Here is a 17006-nt window from a genome sequence, read left to right as displayed (position 1 = left end):
TTTTTGAGGGGGGAATATAGGGTAATTGGGGTTAAGTGACTTGCCCAAGGTCACATGGCTAGTAAGTGCTAAGTGTGTGAGGTCGGATTTAAACTCAGGTCTTCCTGACTCCAGGATGAGTGCTCTATTCACTGTACCACATAGCTACTCTAAGCAAAAGAGTCTTAGTCCTCATTCTCATTGAGTCAACCCTCAGTCTAACACTTTTTCCATGCATACCTCATAATTCCAACCATATTTAATTTATACAAATACAGAAATGCACACACACACACACACACTTACACACCCATTTTCTCTGCAATGGTCATCAAAGCCTCTACTCTATATCCTCCTAGCAAAAAATTGATCCAGGAGAAGTTAGGCTCCAGAGTCATAGACTTAGCGATCTGATCTGATCTCATTTTACAAGAGAGAGAACTGAGGCCTGGAGAGCTTAAGTGACTTGTAAGTGGTAAAGATGGGAATCAATCTCAGTTCCTCTGATTTCTAAATCCAGTGCTCTTTCCAATGTACTCAAGAGACCCAAGGCATGGTAACCCATCAATGGATCTCTTTGTTCAGAAAAAATACTATTCTATGTAAAGAACACAAAGATTTAAATGGTGGAATATGTGTGTCAAGAAGTGATAAATAGAGAGGTCCTAGAGTCCAGAAGATCTGGGTTCAAGTTCTGGCTTGGGCAGATGGTGGCTGTGTGACCCTGGGCAAGTCATTTAATCTCTGGATGTCTTCTCTAAGACTATCTGTTTCAGAGGATTTACTGATCTGCTTCAGTAGAAGCAATTGGGACCAGGAATCTAGTGTTAAAAAAAAGGACTTTTAAACTTTAAAGCAAATTTAACTTTGAGTTTGAGACCAATGCCTTGCTCTGGAAGTCTTTCTGTTCCACTGGCATTGGCTTTGATAACCCAGAATTCCTCTAAATAATGAAGAAGCTACAAAGTAGGACCTTAGCAGAGAATATTCCAATAATGGTAGAATTCAAGACTATGGTGGGACCTGATTCACATCTGTATAGTTCAGTACCAATCATCCAGTCATAGGGAAAAGAGATTTCAGTTACTTGGTGCTATCGAATTCCTCCAAACTTTTATCTTAAGGAAGTCATCTGACCATGAATCTGTAGCTTTTTTCTTCCCCTCCTCTATCTTAAAAAAAATCCTCTGTCCCATGGATTTTTCTGTCTTTTTCATTCAGAAAACTTATACAGAAAAATGCTTCATTCCAAGGCTGGGAACAGCAATGAGAACTTTCTAGAAAATGGCAGAGAAGTTAACTACTCACTTTTTGACAGCTGGTTCAATATTTCGGTCCCAGGTAAAGGAGGCATCATGGAATTGAATAGCTTTGCCTGTTGAGAGAAATGTGAGCTCTTTCAGCTAGAGACAATGCAGAAAATGTGGACAGAGCTATTGTTTGAACTGCCCCTCAGTTTCTTTTCCAATAAGGTGGATCCCCCTTGTCCCAGACTATCCAGTTTTAGAGGTTTGTTCCTGCCCCAACAGGAAGTACTAGGATGAGACAAGGACTGTCTCAGGTCTTTCCTGTGGTGGAAAACACAGACCCTGTCCAGTCTCCTTGGCCGGAGTCTTGCTGCCCAGACAATTTCCCCCAATACCAGCCATAATCTTTGAAGTTCTTCCTTAGTTCCTAGTCTTGATCAGTCATTGCCCAGCCCTGACCTTCATTTCTTAAAGCCCCTCCCTCTTCAGAATGCTCTTCTGCTCTTGCCATCAGCTAGTGGCCATTCTCCAAACTGCCTTGTGTTTATCCATTTTATATTTATGCCCTTTATACTTAGGTACGTACTTGTCTCCACTGTTTGAATATGAGCACAGTGAGAGTAGAGGTGGTCTCATCCTTTGTACTCTCATTCCCAGCACCTAGGACAGTGCCTGGCTCATAGCAGGCACTAAAGAGATGCTTGTTGATTGACTGACAGCTGGTCTTCACTGCTTTGACTTCCAGTTTCTAGGCCCTTCTGAAGATCTGCCTACATCAATAACTCTCTTCTATCTACATTCATGTCAGTTCTCCTGGCCCCACTTCACTCTACCCTCATGACTACTATGGCAGCATACCTAACATATATGGCCCAGGCTGCATGATAAATTCATGGATGGTCTATGCCTACAAAATATGTCTCTTTATTCTCAGTCTAGCAATTTATCCTCTAGGTCTGTGATGCCCAATGGTTGCTCAATATATTATATGGTATATTTACCTTTAATATTTAAATGCAAAATAGTTTTGTTTTGAGAATTTGGTGACACTGACCCTACTCATTTCTCCTTGCTCCCCTCAATGGAAAGATTTAAGAATCACTGCCCTGCATGCTACCTGAGGGTAAATTTGACCCAATTTCCAAAGACCATCATTTACCAGAATCGACATCCTGTCCAATGTTGGACATATCCAAGTCACTTCCAGTCAAATACTTCTCCAGGCGCTCAGTGGAAACACTAACCTACAAGAAAGCACAAAGCATTCTTAAGAATTAAAAGCCATTATGGGCGGCTAGGTGGTGCAGTGAGAAAAATGCCGGCCCAGGAGTCAGGAGGACCCAAGTTGGGTACCGGCCTCAGACACTTAACACCTACATGAAAAAACTAGCCATGTAACCTTGGGCAAGTTACTTAACCCCAATTGCCCTCCAAAAGGCAAAAAAAAAAAGAATTAAAAGCCCCCCAACAAACCTGGGCTCCTCAGTCTTGATGATCCCTAGTTATGCCTCAGTTCCATCCCTATGTGATATTATGTAAGAGATTTTCCCTCTCTCTCTGTTACCGAGTTTCCTACCTATGGTAGGGCCCTCTGAGAAAACAGAAAGGGATGAAATGCTGAAGAAGTCACTGAAAGCACGCAAGGTTGTGGAGGCTGGAGACTTATATGGAAGAAGCCACCAAAACTGAGAGGAGAGACTCTTTAACTCACCTGGAGCAGAATAGGACCATTCCAAACCCCAGGGGGCAAAATAAGTCAAGTCAAGAAATGCTTATACATCCAAGAGAATATTTTTACCTATTACTTTCCAGTGAGACAGGTACAATAGATATTATCTACATTTTAAAGAGGGTGAAACTAAGGCTCAGAACTATTAAATGACTTAACAAAAGTCAGACCAGACAGCTCTACAAGACCAATAAGCCCCTAGAATGGCAGGGCTGTTGGGAAAGGTTCCTTGTCCACCTGGAAATGCACCAAAGTATTCAAAGAACACTCAATACTTTGAGCAAGTAACTTTATCTCTCTGGACCTTGGTTTCTTCATCTATAAATTGGGGAATCAGGAGAGGAAGATCTCTAAAGTCTCTTGTAATTCTATTATCCTATATTCTGCATTATATGATGGATCATCCTCATTCCCTTTGAAATTATAGACCTACACTATAAACCTTATCATAGTTTATACTCTTAGCAGGAAGGTAAAACAGTGGAGTCAGGATGACCTGAATTGGAATCCTACCTCAGATACTTATTAGTTATAAGATCCTGGGAAAGTAGGGGTGGCTAGGTGACTCAGTGAATAGAGCACTGGCCCTGGAGTCAGGAGGACCTGAATTCAAATCCGACCTCAGACACTTAACACAATAACTAGCCCTGTGACTTTGGGCAAGTCACTTAACCCCAACCGCCCTCCAAAATGCAAAAAAAAAAAAAAGATCCTGGGAAAGTCACTTACTCTTTCTCAACCTCAATTTCTTAATCTGTAAAACTGAAATCATAATAGTCCCTACCTTACAGGGGTGTAATGAAGATCAAATGAGATAATGTATGCAGAATGCTTTGTATACCTATCATCAACATTATCATTACTCCTCCTCCTCATTATGATTATCATAATCATTACTACTATGACGACTACTACACCACTCATTTTTATCATTATCATTACTACCACTGCTGCTTCTACTTACCTGGAGCATAGTAGAAATCAGCATTGGGATCATGGCCAGGGGGAAGCGGAGTAAGTTGAACAGAGTAATAGAAGTGAAAGCCTTTTGTGCATCTAAAACATTATTCGTATCCACCAGAACGTAGACAGTAAAAGTGACCACCGATACCTGAGAATCATAAGGTCATAGAGAAAACTGAGTGCTTTCAAAGGGAAATAACTGCCTAACTCTAACCCTCAAATATATACACTCACAACATATCATTTGGGAGTCAATCAGTCAAGGAGCATTTACTGAGCACCTACCCCCACCCCATGAAATGCTGAGAACCTTGCCTCATATTTTAAAGAAAAATCCAAGGTCATTTGCCATGAAATACTTCTCTTTTTCACTGCCTCCTCTCATATCACTTAAATGCCTTCTGATATCATCTCCATTACCGCTTTCTCACAAGATGAAGTGGCCTTACTTCTTACCAAGGCAAAACCCTTTACCAGCACAATCTCATTCCATCCCCTCTCCTCCAGCAGACTGCCCCTTTGGCCACCGCCCCATTCACTCGTCTTCAGTCTCTCCCTGTCTATTGCACAGTGCTTGAAACACAGCAGGTGCATAATCAATGTTTATTGATTGTGCCGGGCACTAGGCTCGGTACTGGGGACTCAAAGACAAAAATGAAACAGTCCCTGACCTCGAACAGCGTGTTCTATTCTAGAGCTCCCAGGGGCCAGTACTTTCTTCCATTTCCCACACGGCTGCCTTCATCTTAGGCGATCCAGGCAAAGCCCACTTACACATATAGACATTCAAAGGCTGGAGCACGATTTTAAAGGACTATTGATCTGCTAGGGGAAACTTGGACAGCTGCAACTTTCTGGGTAAAAGTTGAGTCACTCAGAGTCAAGAGGCTCTAGTTTAAGCCAGGGCACACAGCAGGACAAGAGGTGCAGGTGCCCGTGTAGGGATGAGGGGTCGGGGCTGCACAAAAGCTGCTCAGCCCATCAGGGGCCGGTAGGGGCAGTGCGGTGATGGAGGACTTCAGCGCTGTGATTCCCCACTGGGGAACTAACTCTATTGGCCACGAGTTCCGTTGATATCTATTGCCCTTCGGCGCCACCTGGAGGTGGACAGAGGAGACACTTTTCATAAGGGTTTGTTGCTCTCTGCTGCCGCCTCTGGCTGAAGGAGGAAAGGGAGAGGGGGCTTGCAGCTCTTTGGATACCCCGGAGAGGCTGTGTTGCTGTCTGGTGGGCTCAGACAAACATTTAACAAAAGGCTTTTGCCGGTATGCAGCATAGGCAGAGTGTGCTGGAACCAGTCCACATGAGTGGATTGTTAATTTTCAGTGTAGCATTTATACTCCAGAAATATGCAAGTTCTACAAATCATGGCTTGATTTACTGTTGACTGTCTAGACTTAAGACAGTGATGGAGAAAACATCAACAATTAAGATTAAACTTCCTGCCCTCCCCCCAAGAACCTTTTTTTTTGTTTTGGGTTTTTTTTGCTTTTTGGAGAGGGGAAGGCAGGGCAGTTGGGGTTAAGTGACTTGCGCAAGGTCACACAGCTACTAAGTGTTAAATGTTTGAGGACGGATTTGAACTCAGGTCCTCCTTGTTCCAGGGCAGGTGTTCTATTCACTGTGCCACCTAGCTGACCCATTGTTAAACATTTTTACCAGTACACTTCTGATTATACCTTACTATGCCTGTAGGCCCCACTGCATCGCATTTGCTGCATTACATCAGAGTAAACAGCCCTTAAGCAGTGCCTGTTACATAGTAAATCCTTAATAAATGCCTGTTGATTGATTGACTGTCATGTCATGACATGAACCAAATTCAGAACTTCTGGGGTTGTTGGGAGGGCAGTCTGCTCCCTTCAGGAAATCGCCCCAAGGTACCAATACACTTATTTCACTGACCCCATTTGGTCCCTCACACTTACCAGAACAGGGGCCAGGTTGAAGACAAACACAACAATACTCTGAAGCAGAGAAAATGACCTCAGGTTCTTCAGCTCCTTCTTCCGAATCCCCTGGATCTGCTCCATAAATGAAGGCTCCCAGGCGAAGTATTTCAGGATCTAGCAAAGACAGAGGGCCCCTGAATTTTAGAGCTGGAAGGAAATTGGGGTCTACTAGTCCAAAGGTCTGATATTACAGATTAGAATGTGTAAGATTAAGTGACTTGTCCAAAACTCTGCAGCAAGTTAAGGTCGGATTTCCTGATTCCTAGTTCTTTGTCTTTTTTCAGGGTATCTGGCTGATTGCTGACACATACACTTTAGAAAGTATAATTCATTGGGATCTCAGGGCACAATGTCTTAGACAAAAGCTAGAATAAGATATCTACCGGGAAATGGAAAGCTTTGAGAGAGGAGTATTTGAGCTGTACATCCTGTCAATGAAAAGACCCTCAAAGTCAAGAACCCTAAATCTTTGAATAAATCCTGAAGCTGAAAAGGGCAGTACTCCAACATTCAAGAATCTGTGGTTTCCCTGTATGAATAGTCCCTCCAACAATATAAATCACAACTTCAATATAACTTATTAGATGGTCTTCAAAAGTAATAATGGCTGAAGAATTCATCACTCTGGTGACAAGTAGGCAATGAAACTCTCTGAACTTAGTTAAACGGGTCCTCAGACAACAGCAGTCCATCTCCAGGTCACTACTCAAAGTCTTTCCAGCTTGGTAGTGACTGTCAGAACTCTCATTCCACCAACATGACCTTGGAAAACCCTAAATCACCACTATACCACAAAGGGGCATTGGGGGCTGGATAACTTTAATAGAGGAATAAGGGGCAGTAAGATATGGAAAATGAGATTCTGGACCATGACACTCACCAGGACAAAGGGGCCAGAATCTCAGAGCTCTGAAGTGTTCGGGAAAGTCAGAAAGCTAATTAGTGCCTATGACCACACTGTGGGGAGAGGGAGCCCCAGGCTCTGCTTCTCACCTTTATTCCACTTAGAATCTCATTCATTAGTTTCAGACGCTTGTCCTTGTTCTTCATGTTCTCAACCTGCCAGGGAGAAAGGAATATATGTACGTATCTACATATGAATATATATCATATACATATACTCAAATATATACATGTACACACATATGTATATACTCATATATGAGGCCCAGTATAAGCATATATATATATACCTATACTATATGTATATATATATATAAAAGTACATATACTTATATATGGTGGCCCAGTAGATAGAGCACTGGGACTGGTGTCAGGAATATCTGAATTGAAATCAAACCTCAGACACTTACTGGCTTTGTGACCCTGGGCAAGTCATTTAATTTATGTTTGCCTTAATCCACTGGAAAAGGAAATGGCAAACCACTCCAATATCTTCGCCAAGTAAACCCCATAGAAAGCATTGGTGTTCTAGGGTCCACAGAGTCACAAAAAGTAGGACACAAGTGAACAACTGAACAACTACTCCTTATAAACATCTATGTATGAATGAATACGTTGAAAATGTATTATGTGCATAGAATTGCACATCTATACAATATATATATATGTATGTATGTATATTGCATTGTGTACATTCCACTTCAGAGACGGTCCTTTTCCATCTTCTCTAGAAGATTTCCCCTGCTATCATCCCTGCTTTCTCTAATTTTCAATTTCTCCCTATCCACAAGCAAGCCAACTCTCCCTTATCCATAAAAAACCTGTATTAGAACCTACAGTCACAGTAGATATCATCAAGTATCTCTCCTACCTCTTCTTAGTTAAATTCCTTGGGAAAAAAGCTATCTGTACTCAATGCCTCTATTTTCTCTCCTATCTCTTTTATTTTTTTGTTTTGGGGGAACAATTGGGGTTAAGTGACTAGAGTATTCTCCTCTCTCACCTCTGCCTCTTGGAATCTCTGACTCCCTTGAAGATTCAGCTCATACAACAACAATAACAACAGCAGCAACAACAATGATGATGACGATTAAAAGGGGGCAGCTAGGTGGTACAGTGGATAGAGTCCTAGCCCTGGAGTCAAGAGGACCTGAGTTCAAATCGAACCTCATGCATTTACTAGTTATATGACCCTGGGTGATTCACTTAACCCCAATTGCCTCCCCAATCATAAAATATAAATTAGAAATATTAAAAAAAAAGATTCAGCTCATATGCTACTTTTTTTCTGTTGTTTGTTTTTTGCTTTTTGGAGGTGGGGGAGGTAGGGCAATTGGGGTTAAGTGACTTGCCCAAGGTCACACAGCTAGTTTTTGTGTTAAGTGTCAGAGGTCAGATTTGAACTCAGGTCCTCCTGACTCCAGGGCCACTGCTCTATTCACTATGCCACCTAGCCACTCCTCAGATGCTACTTTTTGCCAGAGGTTTTTCTCATTATCACTTCTGCCCCCCAGCTGTCTCCTCTTCCCCTTTAAGGTTACCTTCCATCTACTCTATCCATATTTTGTATAAACTATGTTTGTGTTGTTTCTATTGCTGAAATGTAAGTTCTCTTAGGGAACTTTGAATTCCCAGCATTCAGCACAGTGTAAGCATAGTGAGCACATAGTAAGTACTTAATGGATTGAATGTCTGATGGGTGTACTGTAATATTATTTTCCTGGTCTTGCTTACTTCATTTTCCATCATTTCATCTAAGTCTTACCATTTCTTACCTTCACCCAAGCTATAAACCCAAACTTTCATTTCCAGAAGTTACAAACAAGAAAGAAAGGTTTCAGATTGTATGTCCATGTGCTAAAGGAATGAAGTTATTCCTTTACATTCTTACCTGAATTGCTCTGCTTTTGGTGGCCAGCATTGCATTAGTGGGGATAAGTAGTATCATTACCCCTAGACCTGCGAGGACAGAGGGTCCTAGCTCCATCCACAAAAAGACAATGGATAACACAATTTGAAAAGGGCATGACCATAGCAGGTGAATATAGTTGGTCATATCCATAAATCGCTGTGCATCCACAGACATCAGGTTCACTGTTTCCCCAATAGTGTACTGCTTCCGAGCATTGCTGGAGATGGTCAATGTCTAAAGAGAAAACCTTAGATTAGTACCCTAGATTACCACCACTTTGGAGCTGGAGGAAAGGGGTTTAAAGGCAGCCCTTTGTTCAAGAAAGTAAGAGAGCAAGGAGAAAATAATTAGTTAACAAATAATTTATTGAGTGATTGGTTCTGGCCCTGGACACAACGGATGGAGGAATGTTATCTTGAGCCATCTCCCCATTGGGGCAGTCTGGCTACTTCTAGCAAGGGAAGAACTTTTGAAGTGGAGAGAACCATGGAATTCACACTCGAGGTTAAGTGAATTGCCTTTCACTAGATACAATTCATTATTTCTAGGGTCTGGGCCTTATTGTTATAAACCTATTGAATGAAATAGATGGAGGAACATGTTTTCTGAGTCATCCCCCATGGGAAGTTGTGACCACTTACAAGTAAAGGCTTTTTAGAGTGGATAGAACCATGGAATCCACACTTGAGGTCAAGTAAATTGCCTTTTATTATTCTGCCACTGGGCAAAGGTCCACTTACCTTCTGAAGCTCTCCAACTATAAATGATGTTGGGAAAGAATGACCCCAGAGTGTTCTCCTTTTGTTTTCTTATGATAGCTCCAATCATAGCAGCTATTTGGGAGTAGGGGAGAAGGAGACCCAGGATTCTGCTTACCTTCCTATAAATAGAAGCCATGATGGTTGTCCGCACAGTCATGCCCAGGACGAAACAAGACTGAAAGTACCACTGAAGGGAGAAGGACTGGAGGAGGGCCACCACAAAGAAGAGGGCAGAGTACATATAGCCTACCCATGCATATGTTGAGGGGTCACTAGCAAATGAGATCATCAGCCTGCCAGACAAAAGCCAAGTAAGTGACACCATCCAGACTTCCAATGACCATGAGCCCCTCACTTTGACAGACAGGTAGGACATTGTTAGATCTCTGGATACTAGAATTACTGGTGTGCTGATCAGCCTCCTGGCTTGACAGTCATGCTACCTTTCTCCACCCTGCCTCCTGACTTTGCTGAGAGTCAGGTCAGATTTGGAATCAAAGGATCTGGTTTCAAATCTTGTATCTGCCACTTACAGACTTTATAACCTTGGGTCCTCTCTTCCCCACAGTTTCCTCACCTATAAAATGAGGAGATTATACTTAATGATATTCAAGGTCCCTTCTAGCTCCAAGTCTATATCCCACACAGAATAGTAAAAGTGGAGTGGACAACGTAAGGCACTGAGACTATCATCCCCATTTCTTAGCCTTACTTCTCCTCTCTTTCTGTGAATCAATCTGTTCTGAGTATAAGTCAGGAAGACTGAGGGGATTAGAGCTGCCTTTGCCCAGTTGGAAATGCAGGCTTGCTAAGGTAGCAGGAGACATCATGCCTCTGATGTAAATTGAAAAGTTTTCTCCTCTAGGATACTACTTTTGACAGACCACAGGAAAGAAGAGGTTTGTAAAGTGTTAAAAAAAAAAAAACAACTAATCCAACCCTCTCTTTTTACAGCTGAGTCAACTGAGTCCTAAAGAAGTTCTCCAGGTTACATGGCTAAAGACAGGACTAGAACCCAGGTTCCAAGACTCCTAGTTTTGTGCAGGTCATTAAAACATAGCTAAACCCCCATGGAAGGCCACAGTTAGACAGAAGACATTCACCAAAAGTGAAATGGGAGTAGTCCCCTGGTAATGTAGGCTACCAAATAAATGCACCTCATTTAGTCAACAATTCTATCGTGCAAGAAATAGGATCTCCCTTAGGTTTCTCTAAAAGCCCAATCTAATCCAATAAGCATTTATTAAGCATCTCCTATGTACAAGATGTCCTACTAGGCTCCAATAGACTAAAGACCTAATGAAAAATCTGCCTTCAAGGAGTTTTCTTTCTACTGGGAAAATGCCACAGGCAAATAGATGAGTGTAACATATAACAGATACATATATGTTATATATATAACATAATACTTAACAGGTACATAAACATAATATGTAATAGATACATAAACATAATATGTAACAGATATGTAAACATAATAAATAACAGATACACAATTTAAATGCAAAGGGCACTAGCAAGTAGAAGAATGAAGAAGGCTTTCCACAAGCAGTGATGCATGAGCCGAGAGTCCTGATGGAGTCAATGATGCCAAGAGGCAGAGGGGAGGAAGGAGTGCATTCCATGCATGGAGGCCAGGCTGCTCAAAGGCATGGATGTCAGAGCTGGAACACTCAGTTTGATGAACAGCCCCTAGGGTAGTATGGTTACCACACAGGGTCTGAGAGATGGAGAATCGAATTCAGGGAATAACAGGTCCAATTTGGCCAGAATTCAGAGTGTGTGAAGGAAAACAATGGGAAACAGGCTTGGAAAAGTAGACAGGAGCCAGATTGTAAAAGGCGTTAAATACCAAGCTGAGCAACTTGTAAGATGTCGGGGAAGCAATAGAGAACCACTGCAGGCTCTTGTTTAAAAGAGTAATAGGGTCAGATGTGCTTTAGGAAGATCATTTTGGCAAGTGCTCAAAGGATGGATTAGAAAGGGGACAGATTGGAAGAAGGGAGACTTACTATGGAGGCCATTGTACTAGACCAGATAAGACGCAATGTGGGCAGAAATTAGGACAATAACCAAGTGAATGGAGGAAAGGAAAATAGGGCTAGATGTAAAAACAGCTTGGAGATGGTGGAGGGAAGTGAAAGGGACTCACTACCATTTCCATCACCTTCGTTTTTGGAAATTACTTCTTTGTTTCCAATCAACTGAATGCATTAGGTTGCAGTGAAAAATGCAGTGGGCTGATAGAGTACAGCCTTCCAGCTCCACAATGCCCCATAATGCCAGCACAATGTTCTACAACTTACTTTAAGAGCTGAGGACTCAGAAATGTCAAGGTGTCTTGAATCAGCTTGAATATGAAGGACTTCATCAAAATATCACGAAAAGTTTTAAACAGAGTTTTGATCAACCAGGACCTGGCAAAGTCATTCGTGGTTCCAGATACTGACTTCTTCTTCTTTTTCTGTTTCATGTCTTCCTGATAGCAAAAATAAATCATTGAGAAAGAATAGAAGAACCATGAGTTAGGTGTCTATCCGTGTTACAAATGGGTATCCAAGATCATTTTGCATCACATGTGATATGAGAAATTTGAAAGCCCAGGAACAAAGACATAGAGCTCAATTTCTGTGTATTTGAAATGATTGGTAGGCATTCTTGCCTTTGGAAGCACTTTTTCTAGTCTTCTAATTCTACACCTCCTACCTTCTTTGGGTAGACTCTCTGCTCTTTCCAGCTCCTTGGTTTGGTTCTTGGTCCAACATACAAGCACTCTCCTGCTCCTTTCTACTCTGGCCTCTGAACCCCAGCACCTCCAACCTTCATGTAGGCTGTTGCAACTTCCTCAGTGTGTATGCATTAATGAATGGTTAACCCTTGCTCAGTCATGGCTGATGGGATATGTCTGTCACACTGCTCCATCCAAGCCATTCTTCTCACCATCTCCTGGAACCCATGGTGCTAATTCCTGCCCTCTGTCCCTTTGCTTATGCTGTATTGTGTTCATAGCCTGCCCTACTCACTCCTTTTTACCTACTTCAAGATCCTTTAATTAAACAAATCTTAATTATGTCATTGTCTCCACCCCTAAACTCTAAGATCTGAAGTTAAGGGTCACCCAGTATTGAATAGTATCATACAACACCTAGGGGAGGGGGTGTCTGTATTATAATGAACTGCTGAAGTTAGGGGCTACAGGTGTTTGGGAGGTAGCCTGATGGTTATCTTGATACATTAAGAAGATCATCCTGAACTATGCCCAAAGGGCTATAAAAAAGTGCATACCCTTTGACCCAGCAATACCACTTCTAGGGCTGTATCCCAAAGAGATCATATAAGTGGGAAAATGACCTGTATGTACAAAAATTATAGCAGCTCTTTTTTTCGTGTCAAAGAATTGGAAATTAAGGGAATGCTCATCAAATGGGGAATGGCTAAACAAGTTGTGGTATATGAATGTAATGGAATACTATTGTGCTATAAGAAATGAGGAGTAGATGGACTTCATAATAACCTGGAGAGACTTACATAAACTGATGCTGAGTGAGGGGAGCAGAGCCAGAACTTTGTACACAATTACAGACACGTTGTATGGGTGACAACTAACTTTGATAGACTGGGCTCCTCTCAGCAATATAAGTTTAGAAGACAATTACAAAACACTCATGATGGAGAGGGCCATCCACATCCAGAGAAAGAACTAGAGAGTCTGAATGCAGATTGAAGCAAACTATTTGCTCTCTCTCATGTGTTTTGTTTCGTTCCTCCTTTCTCATTGTTCACTCCATTGGTTATAATCCTTCTTTACAACTTGACTATTGTTTAATGTGCAGGCATTTGTGGAACCTATATTTGATTGCATGCCACCATGGGGGAGAAGGGGGAGGAGAGGGAGGGGAGAAAATCTGAAACTCAAGGGATTGTGGAACTAAATGTTGTAAATGAAAAGTAAATAAATAAATGGAAGGGGGAAAAAAAGATCATCCTGTTGATGTTGTGGAGGAGAGATTCTGCGAGAAACTGGCAGCCAGGAGACCAGATAGGGGCCAAGACAAATTTGAGTGAGAGGTAATGAGGTCTTGGACTAGTGTATTGGAAATGGAAATAATCCTAACATTTGCTCCATGCCCTAAGGTTTTTAATGTACCTTCCACACAAGTTTTTTTCCACACAAGATCTTTACAACAACCTTGTGAGATCCCAGAGAAATTAAGTGACTCATCTAGGGGCATACAGTAAATGTCAGAGGCAGGATTTGAACCCAGCTCTCCCCTGACTCCTGTACTTTTTTTTTTCAGTGACTTCTCTGCCTTTCAAGGAAATGAAAAGAGAAGGAGAGGACCATGAGAAAACAGTGCAGGAGAGATTCACCATGATTTGGCGACATGAGTGTGTCTAGGTGGGGAACAGGGGGAAGAAATAAGTACCATGGTTGACTCTCAGGTTTTGAGCCTGGAGGACATAAAGAATGCCAGTGCCATTAACAGAAAAATGAAAGATGAGGGGAAGAAATTATTGTGGGAGGAAAATGACTTCAGTATTGGGTGTGTTAAACTTGAGAAGCCAGTGAGACATCAAGCTGAAGATACCAAGTAGAGGGTTGGAAATGTGGACCTGGAGTTCAGCAGAGTCTTACCTCTATTTTAGCTAAAGCTCTAAGAGATAGTCAATGGAGAGGGTGAAGAGAGTGGTTCAAGGGCAGAATCATAGAGAACAACTATATCTAGACATTTAAGGCCCACTGAAATCCCAACCTCTTTCACAAAACCATCTCTGAGGACTCTGTTTTCCCTTTGTTTCAGTCATGTCCAAGTATTCGTGAGCCCTTTTGGGGGTTTTCTTGGCAGAGATACTAGAATAGTCTGCCATTTCCTTCTCCAGTTTATTTTACAGATGAGGAAACTGAGGGTTTCATGACTTGCCCAGAGTCACACAGCCAGCAAGTGTCTGAGGCTGGACTTGAACTCAGGAAGATGAGAGTTTCTTGATTCCAGGCCCAGTACCGGGTCACCTAGTTGTCCTTTCTCTTTACTTTGATCTGATTATATATTTATTAAGCACTTACTATACACAAGGTACTGGGAATACAAAGACAAAATGAAAAGTATTCCCTGCCTTCAAGGAACTTCCATTCTATAATATTTAGAATATTGTGGTGGTCACCTAGCATCAAATAGTATCATGCAACACCTCTCTGGGAAGGACTGTATTACAATATACTGCAGAAATTAGGGGTTAAGGGAGGCTAGGTGGCACAGTGAGTAGAGCACCAGCCCTGGAGTCAGGAGGACCTGAGTTTAAATCCGGCCTCAGACACTTAACACAAAACTAGTCATGTGACCTTGGGCAAATCACTTAACCCCAATTGCCCTGCCCTGCCCTGCCCCTTCCAAAAAAAAAAGAAATTAGGGGTTACAGTTGTTTGGGAGATAGCCTGACGGTCATCATGATACATAAAGAAGATCTCCTGGTGATGGTGTGGAGGAGAGATTCAGGGAGACACTGGCAGCCAGGAGACCAGACAGGGGACAAGACAAGTTGGGCGAGAGGTCTTGGACTAATGTATTAGTACTTAGTTTTGTACTTTTGTGTATTGCTCTCAGTTAAAGAACACTAGATTGGGGGCCAGAACACTTGGTTTTTGGCCTTAGTGAATTCAGCCTCACGCTGTGTCACTTGAATCTCTCTGAGCCTCAGTGTCCCTATCTGCCTGTGAGGATGATTCCTTTCCCATGTACCGCTGCTATCAGGGTGAGGGTCCAAAGAAATAATCTATCTGAAAGTACATTGAGAATTGTAAAGTGCTTTACAGACATAGGACTTGGCCCTCCCTGCTCTTGTCACATGCCCCACCTAAGATAGGGAAGCATGTGCGTGTGGACACACACTCGCACATGCACACATACATGCACACGCACATGCGTTCAGTGCTCTGAGAAAGTTACCAACACGAGGTTGTCTTGGCTCTGACTAGTGCTTGGGCCATTCATCCTGCTTTCAGATGTCTCCTGGGATTTCCTCTTCTGCTGCCGTTTCTGCAGGGCCTTCTTAGCCTTCTTTACCTCTACCTGCATGTACTTTTCAAATATCTTGGAGACTGCTTCCGTTTTCTCTTCTTCATTCAAATCCCAGACATCTTCCAAGGTCAAGGGCTGTTTATAGCCTTTCACAATGATACTGGAAAAGAAAGTTCACAGGATCATTGAGCTAGAGCCAGGAGAGACCTTCCAATGTCACCTTCTCCTCTACAGCCTTCCCCTCTCACCTTCTGAAAAACAAACCAAAACCCAAATACATCACCTTCACTTGACTCTGCAGCCTTCTCCATCCTCCTATTTCCTCCATTTTTTCTCCTTCTTTTTCTTTTTGGAGGAGGGGAGGGGCAGGGCAATTGGGGTTAAGTGACTTGCCCAAGGTCACACTCCAGGGTTTTCTTCATTTTTTCCCTTACTAATTTCCTAAATAATTCATCTTACCGAAACCACCTCCTTATCACCTGCTCATCATCTCCCTATTATCTGTCTCCTATTCTAACATTCTACTGGAAACAGCTCAAGAGTCACCAGCAACCACTAAATCCTCCTGGATCTCTCTACAGCATTTAACATTATTGACTCTTCCCTTTGTTGCTACTTTCCTTTCCTTTCCTTTTCTCTTCTCTTCTCTTCTTTTCCTTTCCTTTTTTTTTCTTTTTGGAGGGAGAGAGCAAGGTAATTGGGGTTAAGTGACTTGCCCAAGGTCACAGGACTGGTAAGTGTTAAGTGTCTGAGGCCAGATTTGAACTCAGGTCCTCCTCATTCCAGAGCTGGTGCTCTATTCACTGCCCCATCTAGCCACCCCTCCCAATGTCTAGCCCTCCCTCACTCAAATCAAAGTCAACTTCAAGTCATGTCATCATTTCCCTGATGCCATGGTCCTCTTTGAAAACAAAGGACAAACACAGCCCAATGTCCTCATTGATTCTTTCCTTGTTCTCGAACACTCACCTCCAATTGAATCCTGTACATTTTTTCTCTAGAATCATCTTCACACCTGTACTTCTACTGCCATTTCCACTACCACCATTGACATTCAGGCCTTCTTAGCTCACACTGACCTCTATGGCTGAATTCTTCCCAATCATCTTTTATACTGTTTTGCTAAACAGTGGTCTCCTAACTGGCCTCCCTTTCTATAGGCTCTCTCAGCTTCTAATCCAGGGGTGTGAAAACTGCAGCCTCAAAGCCACATGTGGCCTTCTAGGTCCTTGGGTGTGTCCTTCTGACTGAGTCCAAGTTTCACAGAACAAATCCAGGGCTTTGTTCTGTGAAGCCTGGACTCAGTGAAAGGCCTCACTTGAGGACCTGGGGGGTTACATGTGGCCTCAAGGTCACAGGTTCCCCACCCTTGTATCTAATCCCTCTAGCACAACAAAATGCCATCAGATCAATCTTCCCAGAGTACTGGGTGGATTAGGTCACCTCCCCTGCTCAGTGAGTCCCCAGTTCTAGACTTCTTAACTTGGCATTCCTCCTCCATGATCTTGCTCAGCCTTTCCAATTGTATCTCCTGCCCCTCCCT

The 17006-nt window shown here is 42.5% G+C and overlaps 1 protein-coding gene across 1 annotated transcript in view; it reads right to left on the bottom strand.

Moving 5' to 3' along the window:
• ABCC2 (ATP binding cassette subfamily C member 2) overlaps window positions 1–17006 on the bottom strand; it is a 64372-nt gene that overhangs the window by 30801 nt on the left and 16565 nt on the right. Inside the window, exons 7-15 of the mRNA XM_069067057.1 lie at window positions 15392–15623; window positions 11753–11925; window positions 9562–9739; window positions 8665–8919; window positions 6864–6929; window positions 5847–5984; window positions 3920–4066; window positions 2386–2470; window positions 1288–1354 (exon numbers count right to left, since the gene is read on the bottom strand). Of these exons, the coding sequence (XP_068923158.1) occupies window positions 1288–1354; window positions 2386–2470; window positions 3920–4066; window positions 5847–5984; window positions 6864–6929; window positions 8665–8919; window positions 9562–9739; window positions 11753–11925; window positions 15392–15623 (1341 nt within the window). The remainder of the gene's footprint in view (window positions 1–1287; window positions 1355–2385; window positions 2471–3919; window positions 4067–5846; window positions 5985–6863; window positions 6930–8664; window positions 8920–9561; window positions 9740–11752; window positions 11926–15391; window positions 15624–17006) is intronic.

The sequence above is a fragment of the Petaurus breviceps genome, unplaced genomic scaffold, assembly GCF_028583685.1.
Source record: "Petaurus breviceps papuanus isolate PSGF00001 unplaced genomic scaffold, PetGlider_PUasm1.0 90740, whole genome shotgun sequence".
Lineage (NCBI taxonomy): Eukaryota > Metazoa > Chordata > Mammalia > Diprotodontia > Petauridae > Petaurus > Petaurus breviceps.
The sequence above is the reverse complement of the archived record's forward strand: the minus strand, read 5'-3'. Positions and strand labels throughout refer to the sequence as shown.